The sequence below is a fragment of the Chinchilla lanigera genome, unplaced genomic scaffold (assembly GCF_000276665.1).
Source record: "Chinchilla lanigera isolate Chin_1 unplaced genomic scaffold, ChiLan1.0 scaffold00028, whole genome shotgun sequence".
In the NCBI taxonomy this organism is placed as follows: domain Eukaryota; kingdom Metazoa; phylum Chordata; class Mammalia; order Rodentia; family Chinchillidae; genus Chinchilla; species Chinchilla lanigera.
The window spans coordinates 10,848,690-10,868,697 of NW_004955429.1; the positions used below are offsets into that span (position 1 = coordinate 10,848,690).

At 35.1% G+C, this 20,008-nt stretch overlaps 1 protein-coding gene across 1 annotated transcript in view; it reads left to right on the top strand.

Annotated features, from left to right (window-relative positions):
- The window catches only part of Cubn (cubilin (intrinsic factor-cobalamin receptor)), a 248,624-nt gene that overhangs the window by 59,016 nt on the left and 169,600 nt on the right, over positions 1-20,008 (top strand). The window contains exons 23-27 of the mRNA XM_005386965.1: positions 10,111-10,303; positions 11,928-12,088; positions 12,445-12,626; positions 13,421-13,577; positions 16,148-16,335. Of these exons, the coding sequence (XP_005387022.1) occupies positions 10,111-10,303; positions 11,928-12,088; positions 12,445-12,626; positions 13,421-13,577; positions 16,148-16,335 (881 nt within the window). The remainder of the gene's footprint in view (positions 1-10,110; positions 10,304-11,927; positions 12,089-12,444; positions 12,627-13,420; positions 13,578-16,147; positions 16,336-20,008) is intronic.

Consider the following 20,008-nt stretch of genomic DNA (forward strand, 5'->3'; position numbering starts at 1 on the left):
TTTTCAAACCATAATGAATGATTCACTTGTGAGTGTATTTGTTCAACGTATGGAAGAAAATAGAACAGAATGGATGTCTAAGAGTCTATCATATGAAGTTAAATGTCACTTCCTGAAATCTGTCTGTAATATGTTTGTGTCTGTAGTATTGATGTAAATGTATTTTTAAGGTCCATCAAGAAAGTTCAAGACTCAAACCGAGTCCAATTAATTTCTACAGGAGGGAGATAGCAGTCTAGAATTTTGAATTCATCTTCCTAAAAACGCACAGCTAGTTAGTTTAGGGGCCAAACCAAATAAACAGTTTGCAACATGCAATCCATTTCTTTTGCCATGTCTTGATTAGCTCTTGGAAATGCTGGCGATGAACTGCGCATGCTGTGGTTGGTAGCATTTATTTCAGAGCCAGAGTAGAACTGTGGTGAAGGGTTTGTGTTTTCTAAAAAGACAGAGGTTTACAATTGCCCAGGGAAATGGCCAGGAATGACCACAAGCACAGCAGTATAGGCTAAATGTGACCTATGCTAAGCTTTCCTAATGTCCTTTTCCTGACACAGGGATCCCCCAGGCCCTCATCCCCGTCCTCGTGAGTATTTAGTGCTGTTTTGCATCAGTTATCCTGGAATGGGCCTGGAGAAGGTTTCTAGGAGTAGGAAGTTAATCAATAATAACTCGAGGGCTGGGGATTTAGCTTAGTGGCACAGTGCATGCCTGGCAAGCTCAAGGTCGTGAGTTCGATTCCTGGTACTGGAAAAAAAACAAAAAACAAAAAATAACAACAACAAAAAATAATAATAACTAGAAAGGGCAAAGAGGACTTGTGTAGAAGAAATAGGAAGAGAGGGCTGTGTTTCTAACTTAAAACTTCAATTTGGTAAGGGCAGTATTCTCCAGCTCTGATGCTCATAAGACCTTAAGGAAAAGGAAATTGTCTTGTTACAATTCCAGGTATTAGAGTTTCATCCAGAAATTCTGACTCAAACATGTCTAGGATAATGTTTTTTAACTAAAATTTTAAGTGACTCTAATGAAATGTTATCTTTATAATTTATCAAAAACTCTGAAAGTCAAATCTTAGTCCATAAATTGCCAGAGATTACAAGATATAATGGTGGATGGCACTGTAACTGTTTGTAATGGGCCGTGAAGTATTATTCACAGCACAAAGGAAGGTGGGAAGGCCAGGTCTTGAATATCATCATAGCTTCATGATCTCTTGGAATACTTTGGGCAAGTCATAGCCTCTCTTATTCTTTTGACCTTGAATTCTAAATTTTCTGCTGTGTGAGACTCAGGTGTTTTCCCACTGGAGAAGATTTTTAGTAAGGCTATTATAACTTCTAAACTTACTTTCTTATACTTTAACATTTTCTTACACTTTTGTACATACAGCTATCCAAGCATTATCTGCTTACCCTATTTAATTTGTTGTATCTTCTGGTCTTAGAATGGAAATGCTGAGCAAAATGTCTAATTGTGATATTTCTAGTCCCTTACAATCATCTCTATTCCTGAATTGACATTTTTTCTGTAGAAAAGCTAGCACTTATCAGAACACAAGACTGGGGAAGAGCTGGAGTTCCAATATGACCTTGGCCATGTCTGAAGTAAGTGATACTCAGAACTGAACTCCAGGAATCCGATTCCTCATCTGCACTTCTCTAAGAAGTGGGGATGATAATGCCTGGCTGTTTCACAAAATCAGAGAAGGTTAAAAAAAAAAAAAAGACATTAGGTATTTCCAATACATTAGAACTATAAAGACCATGATGTTAGCAAATTTTATATATGATTACTGATATCCAAGCACAATTTTCCCATGACTACTTTAGCTTCATATTCATTTGAATTGATCATCTATGAGGGAAAAGAAAAGGAAATGATTGTGACCATTGAATGCTAATTGTAGCCAGATTTCAGTTAGGAACACTTCTTTTCTAAGGGAGAAATTGAACTTGTAATTAAATTATATCTTGTCTTGAGTCTTTCCTTTGAAAAATGCTAAGTCAAACATGGCAACAAAAGCCCGCAGTGCTTCTTGGAGTTAGCTGTTTATCTTACATTTAGAAAATCCAAGTCTGTATGTTGATCTTTATGGTGATTGGAAAATCATGCAAATTTTCCTTTAAGGCAAAGCAAGGAGGTGCTGGAACAGTTATCCAACATCTAGGTCTCCATATGTTACACATTCCTCTATCTACGGGATCAGTTTATCCTATTTCTACTGCTCAAATCTTGTTTGTCTGATAGTTTCATTCCTGTGTGGGCAGAAGGATTATCCATGTTTCTGACTTTCCCTTTTGATCATCAGCTTAACAACAAGTAACAAAACTCATTTGAAAATGCTTAGTGGAGGCAGAGAAATACTGTCATTTTTAGAAAAACCTGGTCTTGTGATTTTGTAATGGTCTACAAAAGATGTTTGCATATTTTCTCTATTTTCTTTCTTTATTTTAAAACAATTTGTTTGAGGTTGGTCAGAGGAAAAAATGTTTGAGTTCTGCCAACAGCTGTCTTTGATCTTCAGAGATGTGCTTTTCCATTACTAATTCAGTTGAATATAGAGGATGGAAGAAATGTGCTTTTCTTCTTTATCTCTTTGTAAATGTTCTTAGACGATGATAACAGACTCACGGCTGTTGGATGTGAATTTCCTTTGGCAACATAAGACAAAACCAAAGCATAGACACATTTTTATGTTTGTATTTTTTATTGATGTGATAAACACCATAACAGCACATGAATATCCTTTTATGTGAACACATCCAAGTTAATTATTTGTGCTTTGCTACAAAACACAAGAGGGAACTAAAGTTTACCATTATTTTCAGTATTGGTATTGTTTTAGGAAGAGCCACTTATATTGCCAAGGGAAGAAAAGTGAACGTTGTACAAACTTCAGTGTAGGTAAGAGAACTTTGTAACCTTTCACAAAATACTTCAGAGAACCAAATTTGGAGAACGATTGCTTTTCTCTCTAAAAATTGTATAAATAATTCTACAATGAAATTTTAGTATTAGTCTATTTGGAAAATATTTATGTCTCCAAATATGATATTTTATGCCTCAAATTTTATTTATGTTTTTAGATGTATGAATTATGTATTAGATTTCCTTTAAAGAATTCAATCTCTGCACAAAAATTTTAAACTTTTAATATAGCATAGATCTTTATTATATAATTTTATAAAACAAAATTTACCCATAATTAAAAGAAGATTTGAATATCCATTCAACTACCTCTCCTTTCAGGAACATTTCTGTCACCCAGGACAGTATCCTAGTGTCCCTTTGGCCAGTGCCTTATATATTGCATCCTCCATTTGAGATGCTAAAGATTCACCTTCTCTCACTGTAGATGGTTTTAACTCTTCAAAAGGCAATGGGTATCTCATAGGCACCCTTTTGCGTCTGGCTTCTTTCATTTAGCATAATGCCCTTGAAACTTACTCATCTTGATGTTCATGTCAGTAGTTCTTTTTATTGCTGAATAGCCTTCCATTGCACGGATGTCTTATGATTGGATTACCAAACCTGATATTAGATGGTTGGGCAATTTTTAGCTTTTAGTTATTATGAAAAAGCTATTGTGAACCCTGATGTGTATGTTTTTGTGCACTTACGAGCTCTCTCAAATAGATGACTAGCAGTACGGATTTTCCCCCACGGTCATCATACCATGTTATAGACTCACCTACATGAATGAGAATCTTCCTTTTTTCACCTTTGCCAATTCTTAGTATTGTCAGTCTTTTCATTTTTAGTATCTAGTAGCTGTGCGGTAGTGCCTCATTATGGATTTAATTAGCATTTCCTGATGGCTAGTAGTGATGGGTACCTTTTCATGTGCTTTTTGATGGTTCATATATTTTCTTTTGTCAGGTGCCCATCAGTGGAAACCATTTTACTCATTTTTGAATGTGTTTGTTGTTTTCTTTTTTTAGTTTTTTTCCCGGTACCAGGAATCAAACTCACAACCTTGTGCTTGCGAGGCAAGCGCTATGCCACTGAGCTAAATCCCCAGCCCCACATGTTTGTTTTCTTATTATCAAGTCATCTTATATATTTTGATGTAGGCATGTCTTTTATCAGATAAATTTATTGCAAATATCTTCTTACAATATATGTGCCCATCTTTTTCTTTTCTGCTCTATTTCAAAGAACAGAAATTCAATATTTTTTCCATTTATGGTTAGTGAGTTTTGTTTCATGTCTATGAAATGCATGCTTACCACAGGCGGACAGTCCCCTGTGCACCGTTCTAGAAGTTTTATAATTTCAGGTTTTATATCTAAGATTCATTTTGAGTTAATTTTTCAAAATAAGTGTAAATTATATAATGATATCTTTGTTTAGTGAGTGGTATTTCATTGTTCAAATGGCATCTGTTGAAAAACTTTTCCTCTTTTCCTTTGACTGGGCTTTGCATTATTGAAAAGTAGTTGCGCATGTGTAAGTATGGGTCTGCTTCTGGAATTTCTATTTTGTCCCACTGATGGTCTACATATCTTTATCTCTGTAACAGAAGACATTGTGTTACTTAATATTACATACTTTTAGAGTATATTTTAAAATATCAGAGGATAAAAGCTATAGATTATTACTTCTTTTTCAAAATTGCTTTGGCCATTCCAGATTCTTTGGATTTCCATATAGATTTTAGAATCACCTTCTAATTTGTACCAAAAACTGGCAATTGATTGACTGTATTGAATTTAGAGATCAATTTGGGAAAAAATGACATCTCAGATTGAGTCTCTAGCCTATGAACATATTTTTACTTCTGTATTTAGATAGATCTCAAATTTCTTTTTGGAATATTGTAGAGTTTTTTAATGCAGAGTTTTTGCATTCCTGCTAAACTAATTTTTACATATTTTATGGCATTCTAAGTAGTATTTTAAACTTTATATTCCAGTTTGACTAATGTATACAACTTAAATTGATTTTCAGATATTTATTTCATATTCCATAACCTTGGTAAACTAAGTTATTAGTTCTGATAAAGTTTTATTAGATTCCTTAATAGATTCTATACAAGATGAGCATAACTGTGTATAAGGGCACTTTTATTAGTTTTTTTTTTTTTTTTCTGACTCTCTGTCTTATTGCAATGACTAGGACTTGCTGTACTATATTAAATAGAAAAGATGCTTTTGGGGATATTCGCCTGTTTCTTAATCTTAGCAGGAATGCATTCAGCCCTTTACTGCTTGAGTATGATGATGGCTTTGGGCTTTTACAGATGCCCTTTATCAGGTTGAGAAATTCCCTTCTTCTTGTACTTGCTGACAGTTTTTATCAGTGATGGGTGTTCAATTTTTCAAATAATTTTTCTGTATCTTTGGTTATTATCACAAGCTTTTCTTTGTAATCTAATCAATAGCATACATTATGTTGATTGGCTTTCTAATATCAGGACAATTTTGCACTCTTGGATAAACTCTACTTGGTCATGATGTATTATAAATTTGTGTTTATCAGGAATTATCATGCTAAACTTTTTAGGAGGATTTTGTGTCTATGTCTGATATTTATCTATAGAGGGTTTTTTACATCCCTGGTTTTGGCATGAGTGATATTTGTTCTTTTAACATGAACTAGGAAGTGTTGTCTCCTTTGTTTTCTCAGTTTGTATAATATAAACATTTCCTTAATTGATTGAATTTCACCAGTGAAGTTATTTGCGCCTGTAGCTATTTCTTATAGGAAAGTTTTTAATAAAACCTTCATACCTTTGATTGATAGACTCTGTGGAGGCTTTTGATGTTTTGTTTGGAGTTAGCTATGGCAGTTTGTGGAGAAATTGGTCTATTTTATCTAAGTTGTCAATTTTTTGCAGTTTTTAATAATACATAGTCTATTCTTTTAATTGTCCAGAGAAAAATAGTCATTTGTATTTTTTCTCTTTTTTCTTGATCAATTTTGCTAGAAGTTCTATCAACTCTAATAATTTTTCAGGGAATGAATTTTTGACTTTATTTTTTCTATTGCTATTCCATTTTCATTTAATTGTTTTCTGTTCTCGTTTTTTATTTCTTTTAATTATTATCTTAGTTTCTTAACCTTTTCTAATTTCTTTTAAAGAGAAACTAATTTTGTTTTGTAGTACAATGTATGTGCCTTAAGTCACTGCTTTATTTCCCAAATGTTGATGTTACATTTTCAGTAGGTTTCAGTTCTAAGTGTTTCCTAGTTCCAGTGTGATTTTTGATCTATGAAATTTTGTAAATGTATTATGGAGCCAGGCGTGGTGGTACATGCCTGTACCTCAGCACTGGGAGGCTTTGCTCATGAAGTATACCTTTTTGGTGTTTTGCTTGGATACCTGGGATGTAGATGAGGCTTCCCCATTCTGGATCAGAGAGACTCTATAGTCTCTTAGACTCTTCCTGGACTCTAGTATATCGTTTCTGCTTCCAGCCTAGTGGCATCTACTCTCCAGCGTGCTGACTGAAGTCTAACTGTATGCCCAGCCCCTGCTCCGCAAGGAACTTTGCGGGAGCTTTAGCCAGACATCTGGCTTGCTTCTCTGTGTACTTCTTTCTCTCTGGAACATTTCCTTGTAGTTCCAGCCACCGTGGCAGCTTAAGCCCGAATCTCCATTTCCTTATCTCAGAATGACTTCATCCTTCACTATTCTCTGCTCCCTGCTGTGGTCAGGAAGTTCTCAGCAGGTCAAGGGCCAAGAAAACCAAAGAGTCTTGCTTCACCTATGACGTTCTGTCAAGGGCCACAACCTTATACCTCCTGCTGTCCAATATTTTGTTCAATTTATATTTGTCAAGGAGCGGGACTGATTTAGTACCAGTATCTTATCATGGCTGGAAGCAGTTTCCCATAATTTAAATTCAATAAACATTATAAAATAAATATAAAAGAACCTCAACCAATTCAACAGAAAGGATAGGAAGAAGAGCAATAAAGGAAATATGCAATAATAAAAATACAAGTTAATCTAAGTGAGAGGACTGGGTGGGGTAGACAGGATGGGAGAAATTAGATCCATGACACACCCACTTCAGTTTTCAACACATTTCTGTACTATAACTTCAATAAATGGAACTCGATCTTGGCCACATATTGTGGTCAGTTAGGAATGGTTAATAAGGCTTTATTCATATCCTAAATCCTAGTAAAAGAAGTATAACTACATAAAAATTACAAAACCTTCTGCCTGGCTGAGAGAATTTTCATAGAAATGGTATTTGAACTGGACTTTTAATAATAAGGAAGAGTTTACATATTCAGGAATGTGTTAGAGGAGGAAGAGAGCTTGTTGGGTAAAATATTTCAGGCCAAATAAACAGTGTGAAGATCGTTTGAACACATCAGACAGCATAGTTTGCCTTTGTGCCTAAACATGAAAGAAGCTGGCTGTGCAGATCAAAGTGTGGGTAGAGATGAGCAAACCCCTCCCCTCGCTGGGTCACTGGCATAGGGGAAAGGTACGAGGATATTACCCATCATTACTGCTCAAAAATGGCATGAGATCAAGCTCCCCTTCCTCGGAACCAGACTGTATGTAACATTCTCCTGCAGAGTAATTGCAAATTGTTTTAGAGACACACAGTACCGTTGTATTTTGCCTCTGGGAATAGAATAGTTACAGTTACCTCTCTAAGCACAAGTGGCATAGACAGATCATTTGCTTTAAATGTTTGATTTCCTGGCAAAACTCCAAACTGCGTGTGGATCAGCGGATGCGTCAGTTCTGTCCACTCAGGGCCCGTTCAGCTGTGAACTCATTAATGGACTGAGCCGTTGATGACGTTAGCGCCCTCAAGACCCAGTCGCCTCTCCAGGCCCCAGCTCTCAGTATTGCTACACTGGGAATCAAGCTCTCAATAGAACAGTCTTTGGGGGGACACTGCCTATTTACACTCGAGCTCTGCGTCATAGCTTTCCTCTCATGTCTGTTGGATCCCTGAATTTTCACCTTACCAATGCTCGTCACCCATCTGAGATCATTTGTGTATGACCTCTATATCTCTCCCTCCTTCGTCTCACCCCTCATGTCTTTTCCTCTTTCCTTCCCTGCCCTTTGACCTTCCTTCTCCCTTGGAAAAAACACTTGACAGGCTATGGAAATGTACGTGTTCCCATACTTTTGGCATGAAATAGTTACTTTTAGAGTTCAATAGCACTCTGTAACCCTTTAATAAAATAAAGCCTTGATGGATTAAAATACAGTAAGATCAACATCTGGTGAAGGGGCTGCGGATTTAGCTCAGCGGCAAAGCGCCTGCCTGCCAAGCGCAAGGTCGTGAGTTCGGTTCCCGGTACCGAAGAAACGCCCCCCCCCCCCAAAAAAAAAACAGACAATAAACATTTGGTGAATGCCCACTACTCTTTGGGCTGTCCATCATTAGCAGAACCTGTAATACTCAATGTTTCTCTTTGTGCTTTCTATGTCAGAAATTAGTCTTTTTTGGTGTTCTGAGTATGATTATATAGCAAAAACATGCCTAAACATCCTAATTTTATTTCACTTGCGATGAAGTACAATAGCCATTCTCTCAGAAAACCTTTTAGTCAGAGAGCTCCATCTATTTCTGGACCCTCAGTTTTGGTTATTTCTTCATGCACTTAAAGACACATTGAAAATGCATTCAGGCCTTGGATGTGGCTCGCTGCTAGAGCACTTGCCTAGAATGCAAGTGGATTCAATCTCCAGTACGGCAAAAAGTAGAACAAAACAAAAAATGCATTCAAACCAGATTTTCCTATCTATGAAGTTATAAACTTCCTACCCTGAAGTTTATAAAGAACAGAACTGAATTATTTTTTGTTATCTTATAAAATAATTTAATATGTTAAAGTAGTTTTATGACATATACATGTACTCCATTATATATTTTATTTTATTTTATTTATTTTTTATTTTTTTGGTTTTTCTCCGGTACCGGGAACTGAACCCACGACCTTGCGCTTGCCAGGCAGGCACTTTTGCGGCTGAGCTAAATCCCCAGCCCCTCATTATATATTTTATATGAGGTCCAAGAAGGTTCCTCTTCATTCTGTACAGCCCATAGGTGGGCAGCCATGGTCACATTGGTGGTAAAACTATAGCACTTATGCCGCAGCCGGCTATTGGTATTATTGAAATCTCTAAAAGGTTCACCATCACTGAGAGCAATGTGTGATTAGTTAACATAATATCTTTGTCTTGATCCCTATTTAAGTGGATCAAGACATTTCATCACTAACTTTTATTTGATTAAAACCTCCTATTTCTAGGTTATTAAGAAGTTTTTTCATATCATTAATGGAAGTTGAATCTATTAATTTTTTTCTGCACTCATTGAGCCATTTGTAGTACTTGTGCTTTATTTTGTTAATGTCATCAATTAGGATGACTTTTTCTAATGTGAAACACATCTTGCCTTGTTGGGAAAATGTAAATTGTTTGTGATATATTAGTATATATTTGGTTACAATTCATTTATGGGTTTCTGAATCAAGATGTGTGATTGGCTGCTTACTTTACTTTCCTGTAATGCTTTTGTGTGGTTTTGGAACTGGGTGTTAGCTTTCTGCATCAAATACATTGGTCGTTTTAGACTCAGAATAACACTCTGGGAAAGCAGTTGCTTTATTCCACAGCACTGCTGATACCATTTTATTGTACCTTGGATTTCATTAAGGAATTGGATTATTAGTAAGCCCTCTCTAAAATTTCTATGACTGAATCTAATTGTTTAATATTTGTGGTAATTTACATGGATTAGAAAAAATTATTACACCTCCAAGGCAAAAAAACTCATTCTTTCTCCAAATATAGGTAACAACTTGTACTACATAGCTACGGTTTACTGTTAATAATGGTTGTACCTTTAAGGTTTCAAAAACATTTCAAAATAAAATCATTCTGGGGCTGGGGATTTAGCTCAGCGGCAAAGCGCCTGCCTGGCAAACGCAAGGTCGTGAGTTCGGTTCCCCGTACCGGAGGAAAAAAATAAATAAATAAAATCATTCTTTGAATATTCTAGAATAAATTTAAAAATCAAGTTCATTGGCACAAATTAATGTAGTGTGCACAACTGAGTGTGCTGTAAATGTAGCATATTGTTTTCTATTTTCTCTTATCTGGTCTGTTTCCTTACACAGCATGCTTGCAAGACTATACAGTTAATTCTGGGACTTTAACTTCTCCAAACTTCCCCAGTCATTACCCTGACAACTATGAGTGCGTTTATAGGATTACAGTGGAAATTAACCAACAGATTGCGTTGCACTTCACCAATTTCTCCTTGGAAGATGGCATAAGTGGAAACTGTATAACAGATTTTGTGGAAATCAGGTAAGTATCTTTATTTCATTATAATCTTTTTCATTATTTATTTTCATAAATAATCTTTCCTGGAAAGATTAAAGAAAGATATGAAAATTCTTTGTGAATCTCCTTGCTGTGTACTTTCTTATAAGAGATAAAATTTGCCACGTGAGGTATGATATGGAGAAAATTATACAAAATTCAACAGTTATTTTAAAGTAATTATTTTATTGGAAATGTTTGAAAATAAACTCCAGATTTTGTTGGGGAAAAGGTACCAGAGGTACTACCACTCTGAAATGAGATATTTGTTATTGTTGAATATCTCCTTGCTTTATGTAAAATCAATTTGAATTCTAGACTGTTTACTGCCCACTTAGTATAATTATATCCCAAAAATTATAGCAATCTTAAAGTTTTCACAAAGCTTTTTTATTTTAAAAAATAGAAGTCGAAGCTTGTGAACTTCAGTATGAGGCATTTTTTTCATTACTTGGCACTCTGAAAGAATGTGATATAAGAATTATATACAAAGGAGAGGCACACTAATTTATGCATTCATAGCTTACCATATCAAATTAAATTTTTACATGTATCCCAATCCAATTTTTTTAAAGCTAGACCCTTCCAATATCTTACTGTAAAAATTTTTTTTGTTCAAAAGAAAATACAAAATTTTATGTAATTCATAATTGACTTCACAAAAATTTATTTTATGATGGAAGGTAAGGCATTTGGATTAATACTATCTTATAACATTTATTTTATGATAAAAAGGTAATTAATTACAATTGAACCATATCATACTAAAATGACAATTTTTAATTGATAACAAGTTATCAGTGAGCTTTAATATTGCATTGTTTATTTACTTATTTTGATTTGAAAAACACTACAGTTTATAAACTAGATTTAAGGTCTCCATGGGTAGGGAAGGAATTACTTCCAGAATTTTTCCAAATTATTAAATTAATGCATTAACTGTTGAGAATTTCCAAGGAAACTAGAAGGGAAAAAATTTACCAGGTATAGTGGCACATGCCTATAATCCCAGCTCCTGGGGGTGGGGGCTTATGCAAGAGGATCCTAGGTCCAAGTCTAACCTGGACAACTTAGTGAGCCCCTGTCTCAAAATAAAAAAGTAAAAAGGGCTGGGAGTGTAGCTCAGTTCTCCTTGTGTTCAATCCCCAGTACTGGAAATAAATTAAATTTCTTTGTAAAATTAAGCAGTATTTATTTATGCTGCTAATAATTATGTTTTCTGTATTCTGAATTTTTTGACATATTTGCCAGAGGCTTTAAGGTGACGATTAAACACATTCTCTGTTTACACCTGGTATTAAGAGGACTTGCCAGTTATAAATGATAGTTATTCTTTATTAAATTATTCAAATGCTATTTGCGAGTTCAAGGCCAGCCTGGGCTACAAAGTGAGCTCAAGTCCAGCCTGAACTGCATAGAGAGAACCTGTTTCAAAAAGACAAAAAAAAAAAAAAAAAGAAAAAAAACCAGAAAATTTGAAATTGTGTTTTTATAAATAATTTTGAGAGGCGCTAACTGATCAGATGAGATGGCCTAGTTACGATCCTGTAGTTTAAATTATGTTTAATGTTTATCAGTAATAAATTTTCATATTTGCTTTTTGTCATAGGGATGGAGGCTATGAAAATTCACCACTTGTGGGAAAATACTGTGGCTCAATTCTACCTCCAGTAATCATCTCACACAGTAACATGCTGTGGTTAAAATTTAAAAGTGATTTCTGGTTCTCAGAATCTGGATTCTCAGCTTACTGGGATGGATCGTTAACAGGTGAATAGGACACAGTTTGGAGAATCCAATTCATTGCTTGCTTGATTCTCCAGTTGTCATTTTCTGTAGTGAACTTAATGTTGATGATATTTTTAATGCATACTAGCCATAAATTTTGAAAGAGAAAGGGGAGAAGTTCTAGCTCCTTGGTATAGTTCATCAAGCAGAATATCTTGATTAGAAAAAGTAACCATTAACATGATTATAGAACTGGAATCAGAGTGGCTACTCTTCATGACACAGTTTTGCTTTGCAACTTGATTTAGAGAAGAGCACTGTAACACCAGTTTGATACAGGCAAACTTGTGTTTTCCAGAAGGAAAAAGTGTGTATCATTCCATTTGTTTTTCCTGTAGGCTGTGGGGGCAACCTCACCACTTCCACGGGCATATTCACATCTCCCAACTACCCAATGCCTTACTACCACAGCTCCGAATGCTACTGGTCGTTGAAATCCAGCCACGGCAGCCCATTTGAATTGACCTTCAAAGACTTCCACTTGGAGTATCATCCCAACTGCTCTTTGGATTACCTGGCTGTACGTATAGTGTTTCTGTTGTGTATCCACTGCTCCCATCTCAGACAGCACACTCAGTGCATGGCTTTGGAGTTTTGAAATTCATGAAGGGACATTTAAGTAGAACATGCATATGCAAAATTTAAACAAAATAAAAGTTTTAGAAGAAAATTGATAAAAATGACAACCTTCTAGGTATAGTAGATGCTAAATGGCTTAATACACAAAGTATTTATAATACTTTGATATGAGCTGTTAACATATTGACTGTTAAGGTATCATTAAAATATCCTTAAAAGGGTTATGGAATTTATTATAAGCATGAGCTACATAATTTCTACATATGCATTGAAAAATAACAATTTAGAAGACTATTTTGGTGAGTTACAGAATATAATTAAAGACATCCAACTAGGACGTTTTTACAATACCAGTAAGTTATAATTGTCATAGAATATGCAGAGTATATACATAATATATATAACATAGTTTATTAAAATGTATTAAAATTTCACTAATTATAAGCTATGGAATCAAAAAGAAAGGCAGACAGTTGCTATCAGCCATGGACTCAAAATATGTGTTAGACTTTCACTTTCAACGTTCAGACTTCAACCTCATTTGCATACTGACTACCATACATATTTGTGGCTAAATTGTCTGAATTTATAGGCACTTCTGTATAATTTTTAAAAATATTTTATTTCAGGACTACTTTTGTTATATATCTGTATCTTCTGTACTTCTTTCCTCCAGAGTCCTTTAGATAACATTTATAGCCACAGCCATCTGATACGTGAAATGTTTTGTTAAAGGTATACGATGGCCCAAGTACGAGTTCTCACCTGCTCACCAAGTTTTGTGGGGATGGGAAGCCACCTCTCATCCGTTCCAGCGGAGACAGCATGCTATTGAAGCTGAGGACTGATGAAGGTCAGCAAGGAGGTGGCTTTGAGGCCGAGTACTCGCAGAGTAAGTACGTACTGCTGCAGTTCAGAGCCAGAGTGGGCCTTCAGACTCCTCGTGAAACAAACTGAGATGAATGTAATCCATCGTTTTGAGATATTGAAATTAATCTTAGTTTCTTATGTGAAAAATTTAACTTCCTTTGCCAGAGAAATGGGAATGCATGAAACTTCATCTCACTTAACTAAAGCCTCTAGCAAACTATAGAAACTTGGAAGCACAATATGCTGAGATATTGCAACACAACTCAAGGTCAGTGTAGGAGCTGAATAACCAATAGTTTATTAAAATCTGTATCACACAGTCGAATTTCCTAGGTACTCTCCCATCCTAGCTTTTCTCCTCTACCTTAAAAAGTATCTTAGGCCAAAAAATAATAATAATAAAATAAAATAAAAACCAACAAAACAGGGGCTGGGGATTTAGCTCAGCAGCACAGCACCTGCCTGGCAAGTGTGAGGTTGTGAGTTCTATTCCTGGTACCAGAAAAAAAAAAACAAAAAAAAGTATCTTAGTTTATTAAGAGAAATTGTGTTCCTTGTGAGTCATGTGCAATAGGTATCTTCCTTATTATGGAAAATTCTGGACCATATAAAAATCTTCCCTTATGATAATGCAAGCAGCAAAAAGCAAGGAGCATCAAATAAAATGGGTTTGGGGTGTATCCTGGTCCCTCATTCTTAAAAGGGTCAGTTTTCTTTTCTGGCTTTCCAAAATTTCTTCTCTAACATGGGTCAGTTAAGTTAAATGATATCAAAATCTTCTTCTGCCTTTAGAATTAAATAGTTTTTGAACTTCAAAATAAACATTGACAAAAACTAGACTTCTTTGACTTTATATCCTTTAATAAATATTTTACTTATTTTTGAAAGCATAATTGCTTACCTCACTAAATTTAAATTGAGTCATAGTTTTTACACAATTATCTAAACAGAATTGAAATCAAAACTCGCATTCCAAATGCACATTATCCTTGGATTAGTTGAAAGAGTACTAATGTTTAGTCTTGCTTAAACATGAATTTGCAGATTCACATTCACTTACCTCTGAGAGTTAGGCTGAATTCTAAATAATTTTGAATACTGTGTTTTAATTGGTAGCTTTCATCTTCAAAAATTCATCATTATCATGTTCATAAAAAACCATTTTCAAGTTCTATAAGGGATAGCTGTTTGCTTTTAACACAAAAAATCACTTCTTTAATTTTTATCATTTTGCTAATTTGTTTTTTGGTTACAATAAGACTGCTTTTAAAAAGGTCTCCCTTTTTCTTCTTATTCTTGAAATGTTTTATTTTTCTCTCAGTCTTTTATAATACTGAAGGAGTAAATTACAGGTCCTTAAAGGTAAAATCAGAGCTAACTTGTCAAATTTTCTCTAAAATTTGCAATTTAAAAATCAAGGGTTTGTAAATAATGTAATTTGTGAGAACCAAGACCAGACCATATTATTTATCATTCCATTTTACCTGAATCATCAACTTATCTAAAAAAAAAAACTATGCTTTAGAAAGCCTTTATGGAAAATACAGTGACCTAATGGATTTTTTTTTTCCTAATGGATTTTTAAAGAGAAATGGTTTGAGTTTTAAGCCAGCTCCAGCAAAGGGAGATTTTCAAGAGCCATAAATCAAATGCCTATTTTTCCAAATGAAAGTTTATCAGTGGTGCTCTAGCCATCTTTCAGAAAGCTCTGTTGTTACAGAAATATGTCTACTAGGACTATCTTTTTAAGAGACAACTCTTTCAATGTAATACTTTCCCATTCTCTTTTATTGCATGTCATAAAGACAATATGGAAAAGACTTGGCAAAAGGCATACATAGGCCTTGTCTAAATCATTAAGATAGACCGAATTTGGCAACAGACATAGCTAAAGGTACCTAGGATGATTTTCTGGAAAATTCAACTCAAGAAAACAACACCACTGGATTGAAAATGTTTTCTTCAAAATTAAAGACTTTCATTTCTACTTTAAATCTTTGAAGCTTCCTCTATTCTCTTGGTACTTCCTGATGAGTAACTAGAGGGATAACAGAGCCATTGTTGTGAATTTCATACAGATATTTGAATGTTCAAAAAACCATGTTGTTATGCATTTTTATCATTCACATGAAAGACTTCTTCAAATCCATAAAAAGACTTTATATTTTTCAAACTGTTGAATTCAAAGATCAGAGATTTTTTTTTTTTTTTTTTTTGCCTTCCAAATGTTAAAGCTACAGGAACGGAAGCCTGGAATATTTAATACACTCCATTTAAAAAAAAAATTAGACTGCTCTCTGAGTAGAGCCAAGTTATTCTGTTGTCCACAAATTCATGGGAATTTGATCCCTATTTTAGCATAGCTATCAATTTGGTGGCATCTTAAAGTTTGAATTCACATAAGTATTATTTCACATTTATTCCCAATGGAGACTCATTACAAAATTGCTGCACTAAATAAATATGTTTATATGTTTTTTAATCTAGATGTTTTCTTAAAGGAGAATCTCTCACTTTGGAGCAATTACATATATGTATATGTATATGTGTATATATGATTGTGATTCTTAGCAATCAATGTTATTTTCTCAGCATGTGAAAATGTGGTAATAGTTAATCAAACCTATGGCATCCTGGAGAGTATAAATTACCCAAATCCGTATTCCAAAAATCAGCGCTGCAACTGGACCATCCAAGCAACAAGAGGCAACACCGTGAACTATACATTCGCAGCATTTGATTTGGAATATCACACGAACTGTGCCGCCGATTACTTAGAGGTCAGTATTCTGGAGCTCAATAATCATTGCATCTTCAGATCAAGTAGACAAACCAAACTAGAACTCACTTTAGAATCAACTGCCTACAGATCCTGCCCTGTAATACATCAACTACCCATGGTACTTGAACAGTGTCTCCTTCACTGTATCATTTTAATATTAAAGATATTTAAATCAGTAAACTAAGTGTAGGAACTATCTATATTTTTGGGTTTCATTGTAACTTATGGACTGATGGACCATTTATTATTTAAATTACCCAACAGTGGAAAGATAATCTCTATATTTTATTTATTGTTTTTAAAGTTTGCTTTCTATAAGTAAGAGAGAAAAGATGTTTGAGTATCTTGGATTTATAGAATACTGTCTTGGTTACTTTTTTCTCATTGCTGGGACAAAAATACCTGATGCCCAAAATTAAGGAAGGAAAGGTTTATTTCGCTTACAGTTTGTGGAGGTTTCAGTCTGTACTTGGCAAGTTACAAGGCAGAGAGGCACGTGGCAGAGAGCTACAGCTCAAGTCCACAGAACACAGCAAAAGCAACAACCACACACCAGGGTGGAATGGGGGAGGAATGGCCTCGAGCACCCTTTTCCTCTCCCTTACATATGCAAACTATCCACCCCAGGGTGGGTGTGGCTCTCACACCCCTAATCAAACTCTAAAAGCCTGCCCCATGGCCGCATGAGGCTTTGTGGGGACACCCAAACACAAACCGTAACAAATACCTAGTTTGCTTGGTACTCAGTATTATGCTTTTGATTCTCACTTTTATTTTTAAATTTAGGTTTATTTTAGTGCATTTTTCTTTTGGTAAAATGGAATTTTCTCCTTGTTATAAAAAAATGACCACAGTAATCTTTATTTCAACTCTCTGTGAAATGCTACACAATAAAATTCACTTGGATATTAGGCAATATGGACTTTTAGGACAACTATTTTTATTATAAGAAATTTTATTTAATAATGCTTTGTCACTAACTTGCATATATAACTTTAAGCCTGTAGATTGAAAAGTTCGGCAGCTACCTATTTTATTTACAATAATATTGTTATATCAATTCATATGTAAAATTTCTTATTACATAAACATATTAATTTAGATATATTGGTTTCTACTTTTATACTTTTTTGGGGGGTACTAGGAATTAAACTCAGGACCTTGTGCTTGCCAGGCAAGTTCTGTGCCACTGAGCTATATCCTCAGCCCTCTACTTTGATACTTTTGAAAACAATTTTATTCAAACTACTTACATAGATTTAACATTTATTTTTCACCATTAATGTATCATTTCTTGAGTTGTCTTATACCATCTTTATTTCATCTATACTGTTAACACTATTTGAATCTACATATGACGTTTTCACTAGAAATCTTTTCTGATGTGACAAGTACCCCCTCAGATGATATTAGGACATTTTTCCATATTTCCCTTTTAGAAAAGGACAGAGAAGTATTTTCAAAGCCCTTTGTTCATAGAGCAAACAGCAATTGATCTTATCTATTTTTACCAGTTGTGACCATCCTCACACATTCTTAGCCTATGGGGTTCTTGAAGGTACAAATTGTTTCCTACTAGCTTTGTATCTCAGGTACTTATACATTGGGACATTTAAAAAGTTCAAGAAGACTAGGGTTTGAGATGTAACCCAGTAGAAGATCACTTTGCTTAGCATGTGAGAGGCCCTAGGTTCAATCTTCCATGCTGCAAACACACACACACACACACACACACACACAATTAAGTAATTAAATTCAGTTTAAATTGAGTATCACAGCCATACTGTAGCATCGGCCTATTGATAGCTATTTTTAATATGAAAGAATGTAATTCCCAACTAGTCTTTTGGTAAATCCTAACATATTCAGTGTAATCCTACAGCTCTGAGCATCAGCCGAAATTGAACACATGACCTTGCAGAATATTGCAATGCACGATAGTTGTGATTTGATAAAGTTCAGTAGGGAAAGCTAGAGAAAAAAGGAAGCTTTTGAAATAGACTTTAAAGGAAGAATTGGTAGAAAGAATGGGGAGGAAAGAAGATGAACCATTTGCAGGATTGGACTCTACTTTTGATTCATTTGAGGGTGCGACTGTAACAAAAAGTGCTCTCAGGTAATTTTTGGAAGTGTTTGAAAACCCAAATAAGAATGCTTGTTCCAACAACTGCAGAGCAGCTAATTAGAGACCTCTGTGGATGATGTGTCTGTCATGTTACAAGCACTCCATTTCTCTTGTGCAACATTGATGGTGAAAGCAGCAAAAGTACAAAATAAGAACCAGAAGTTCAGAAAAGCTTTCCAAAGAATGACACAGTTGCCAGAGGGAGATTTTTTCCATCTCTGTAAGCCAAGTGGCAAGACCAGAGCAATAGCTACAGTGGCTGGTCTATGATGGAAATTTTAAAAGCATAAATAACCATGTAAGAGGAGAAAAGTGACAGGCACAAAAATCAGACTTCTATTATTTTAATAACTAAAGCTTTTTTTCAAGTGACTTAACCAAGTCCCAACTGAGTGGTTATTACTGGAGCCAGAATTTAGTTATTTTAAATTAGTAAAACTAAAACAATAAAAGGCGTGATTAGGTACTGGTCAGATTGCCTAACCTTGCTGAGAGCTGTGGGTTGGTAAGAATCCTATTGGTAAGTAAATTTAACATTTAATTTTTTTTTTGTTCTCTTGGCAAAATAAAATGTATTCAATTTGGATATAAAATATTCAGCTAGAGGGAGGGTCATTTTTTTTAAAGGAGTAAGAGTCACTTTTTAAAAGAGTAAGACCATATTCTCCATGTAATTACGGGGATATCAACCTTAAGGATTCTATCTGTATTTTACTACTTGATTTCACTTTTCTCATTTTTATTTTGAGCCTGAGTCTCCATGTGGAAGAGGAGATTTCTAGTAGATGACTGAATATATAAATAAGTAATAGATTTGTGAAAAATCAGCATAGAAAGCCCAGGGCAGGTGCTAGATCAACAAGGAGCAGGTACAGCGTGAAGAGAGAAAGGAGGAGATGATTGTGTCGTAGAAGCCAAAAGAAGAGAAAGTACTGGCAGGAAACAGTAATAGATGCTTGGAGATGCTCCCAGGTGGTGCAGAGAGGTCAGGTCCCTTGGAGATGAGTGCCTTTGTGAAGAGTGCTTGTGAGGTGGCGGGAGCCAGATCAGAGCGTGAAGAAGCAGGAAGTGGGAGAGGGTGAGCATAAATCCAGTCCTCTGATGCAAACCAGTCAGCCATGCTGCTTTTCTCTAGTTCTTCTCCAGACTTTCACGGCTTCTCTTCTCCAGCCGCCTCCTTCCTCTCCCTAACTGGTCCTCATGTGATGAGCTTTCATGAGCGGCGTGCTTCTCTTGTGTGTCAATGCCAACTAAAATGTGGCCCTCTGGAACGGGGTGCAACACTCCCACAAACTGGCCAGGGCCAAGTGGGTTAGTTTTACATTATCTGGTTCAAATACTTCTGATGTGATAGGTTGAGGTTAAATGGGGCTTATTGTTAGCCAGGTTATATCAACCTATGTGGAGATCTGTAATCTCTAGGCTACTTTTGCATGAATGTTATGGCTTTATAACCTTAGCTTGTAGTTTGAAAATCTAAAAGGATAGCATTCCTCGTAAATTACTGTATATTTAACTGAGTTAAATAATTACTGTATATTTAACT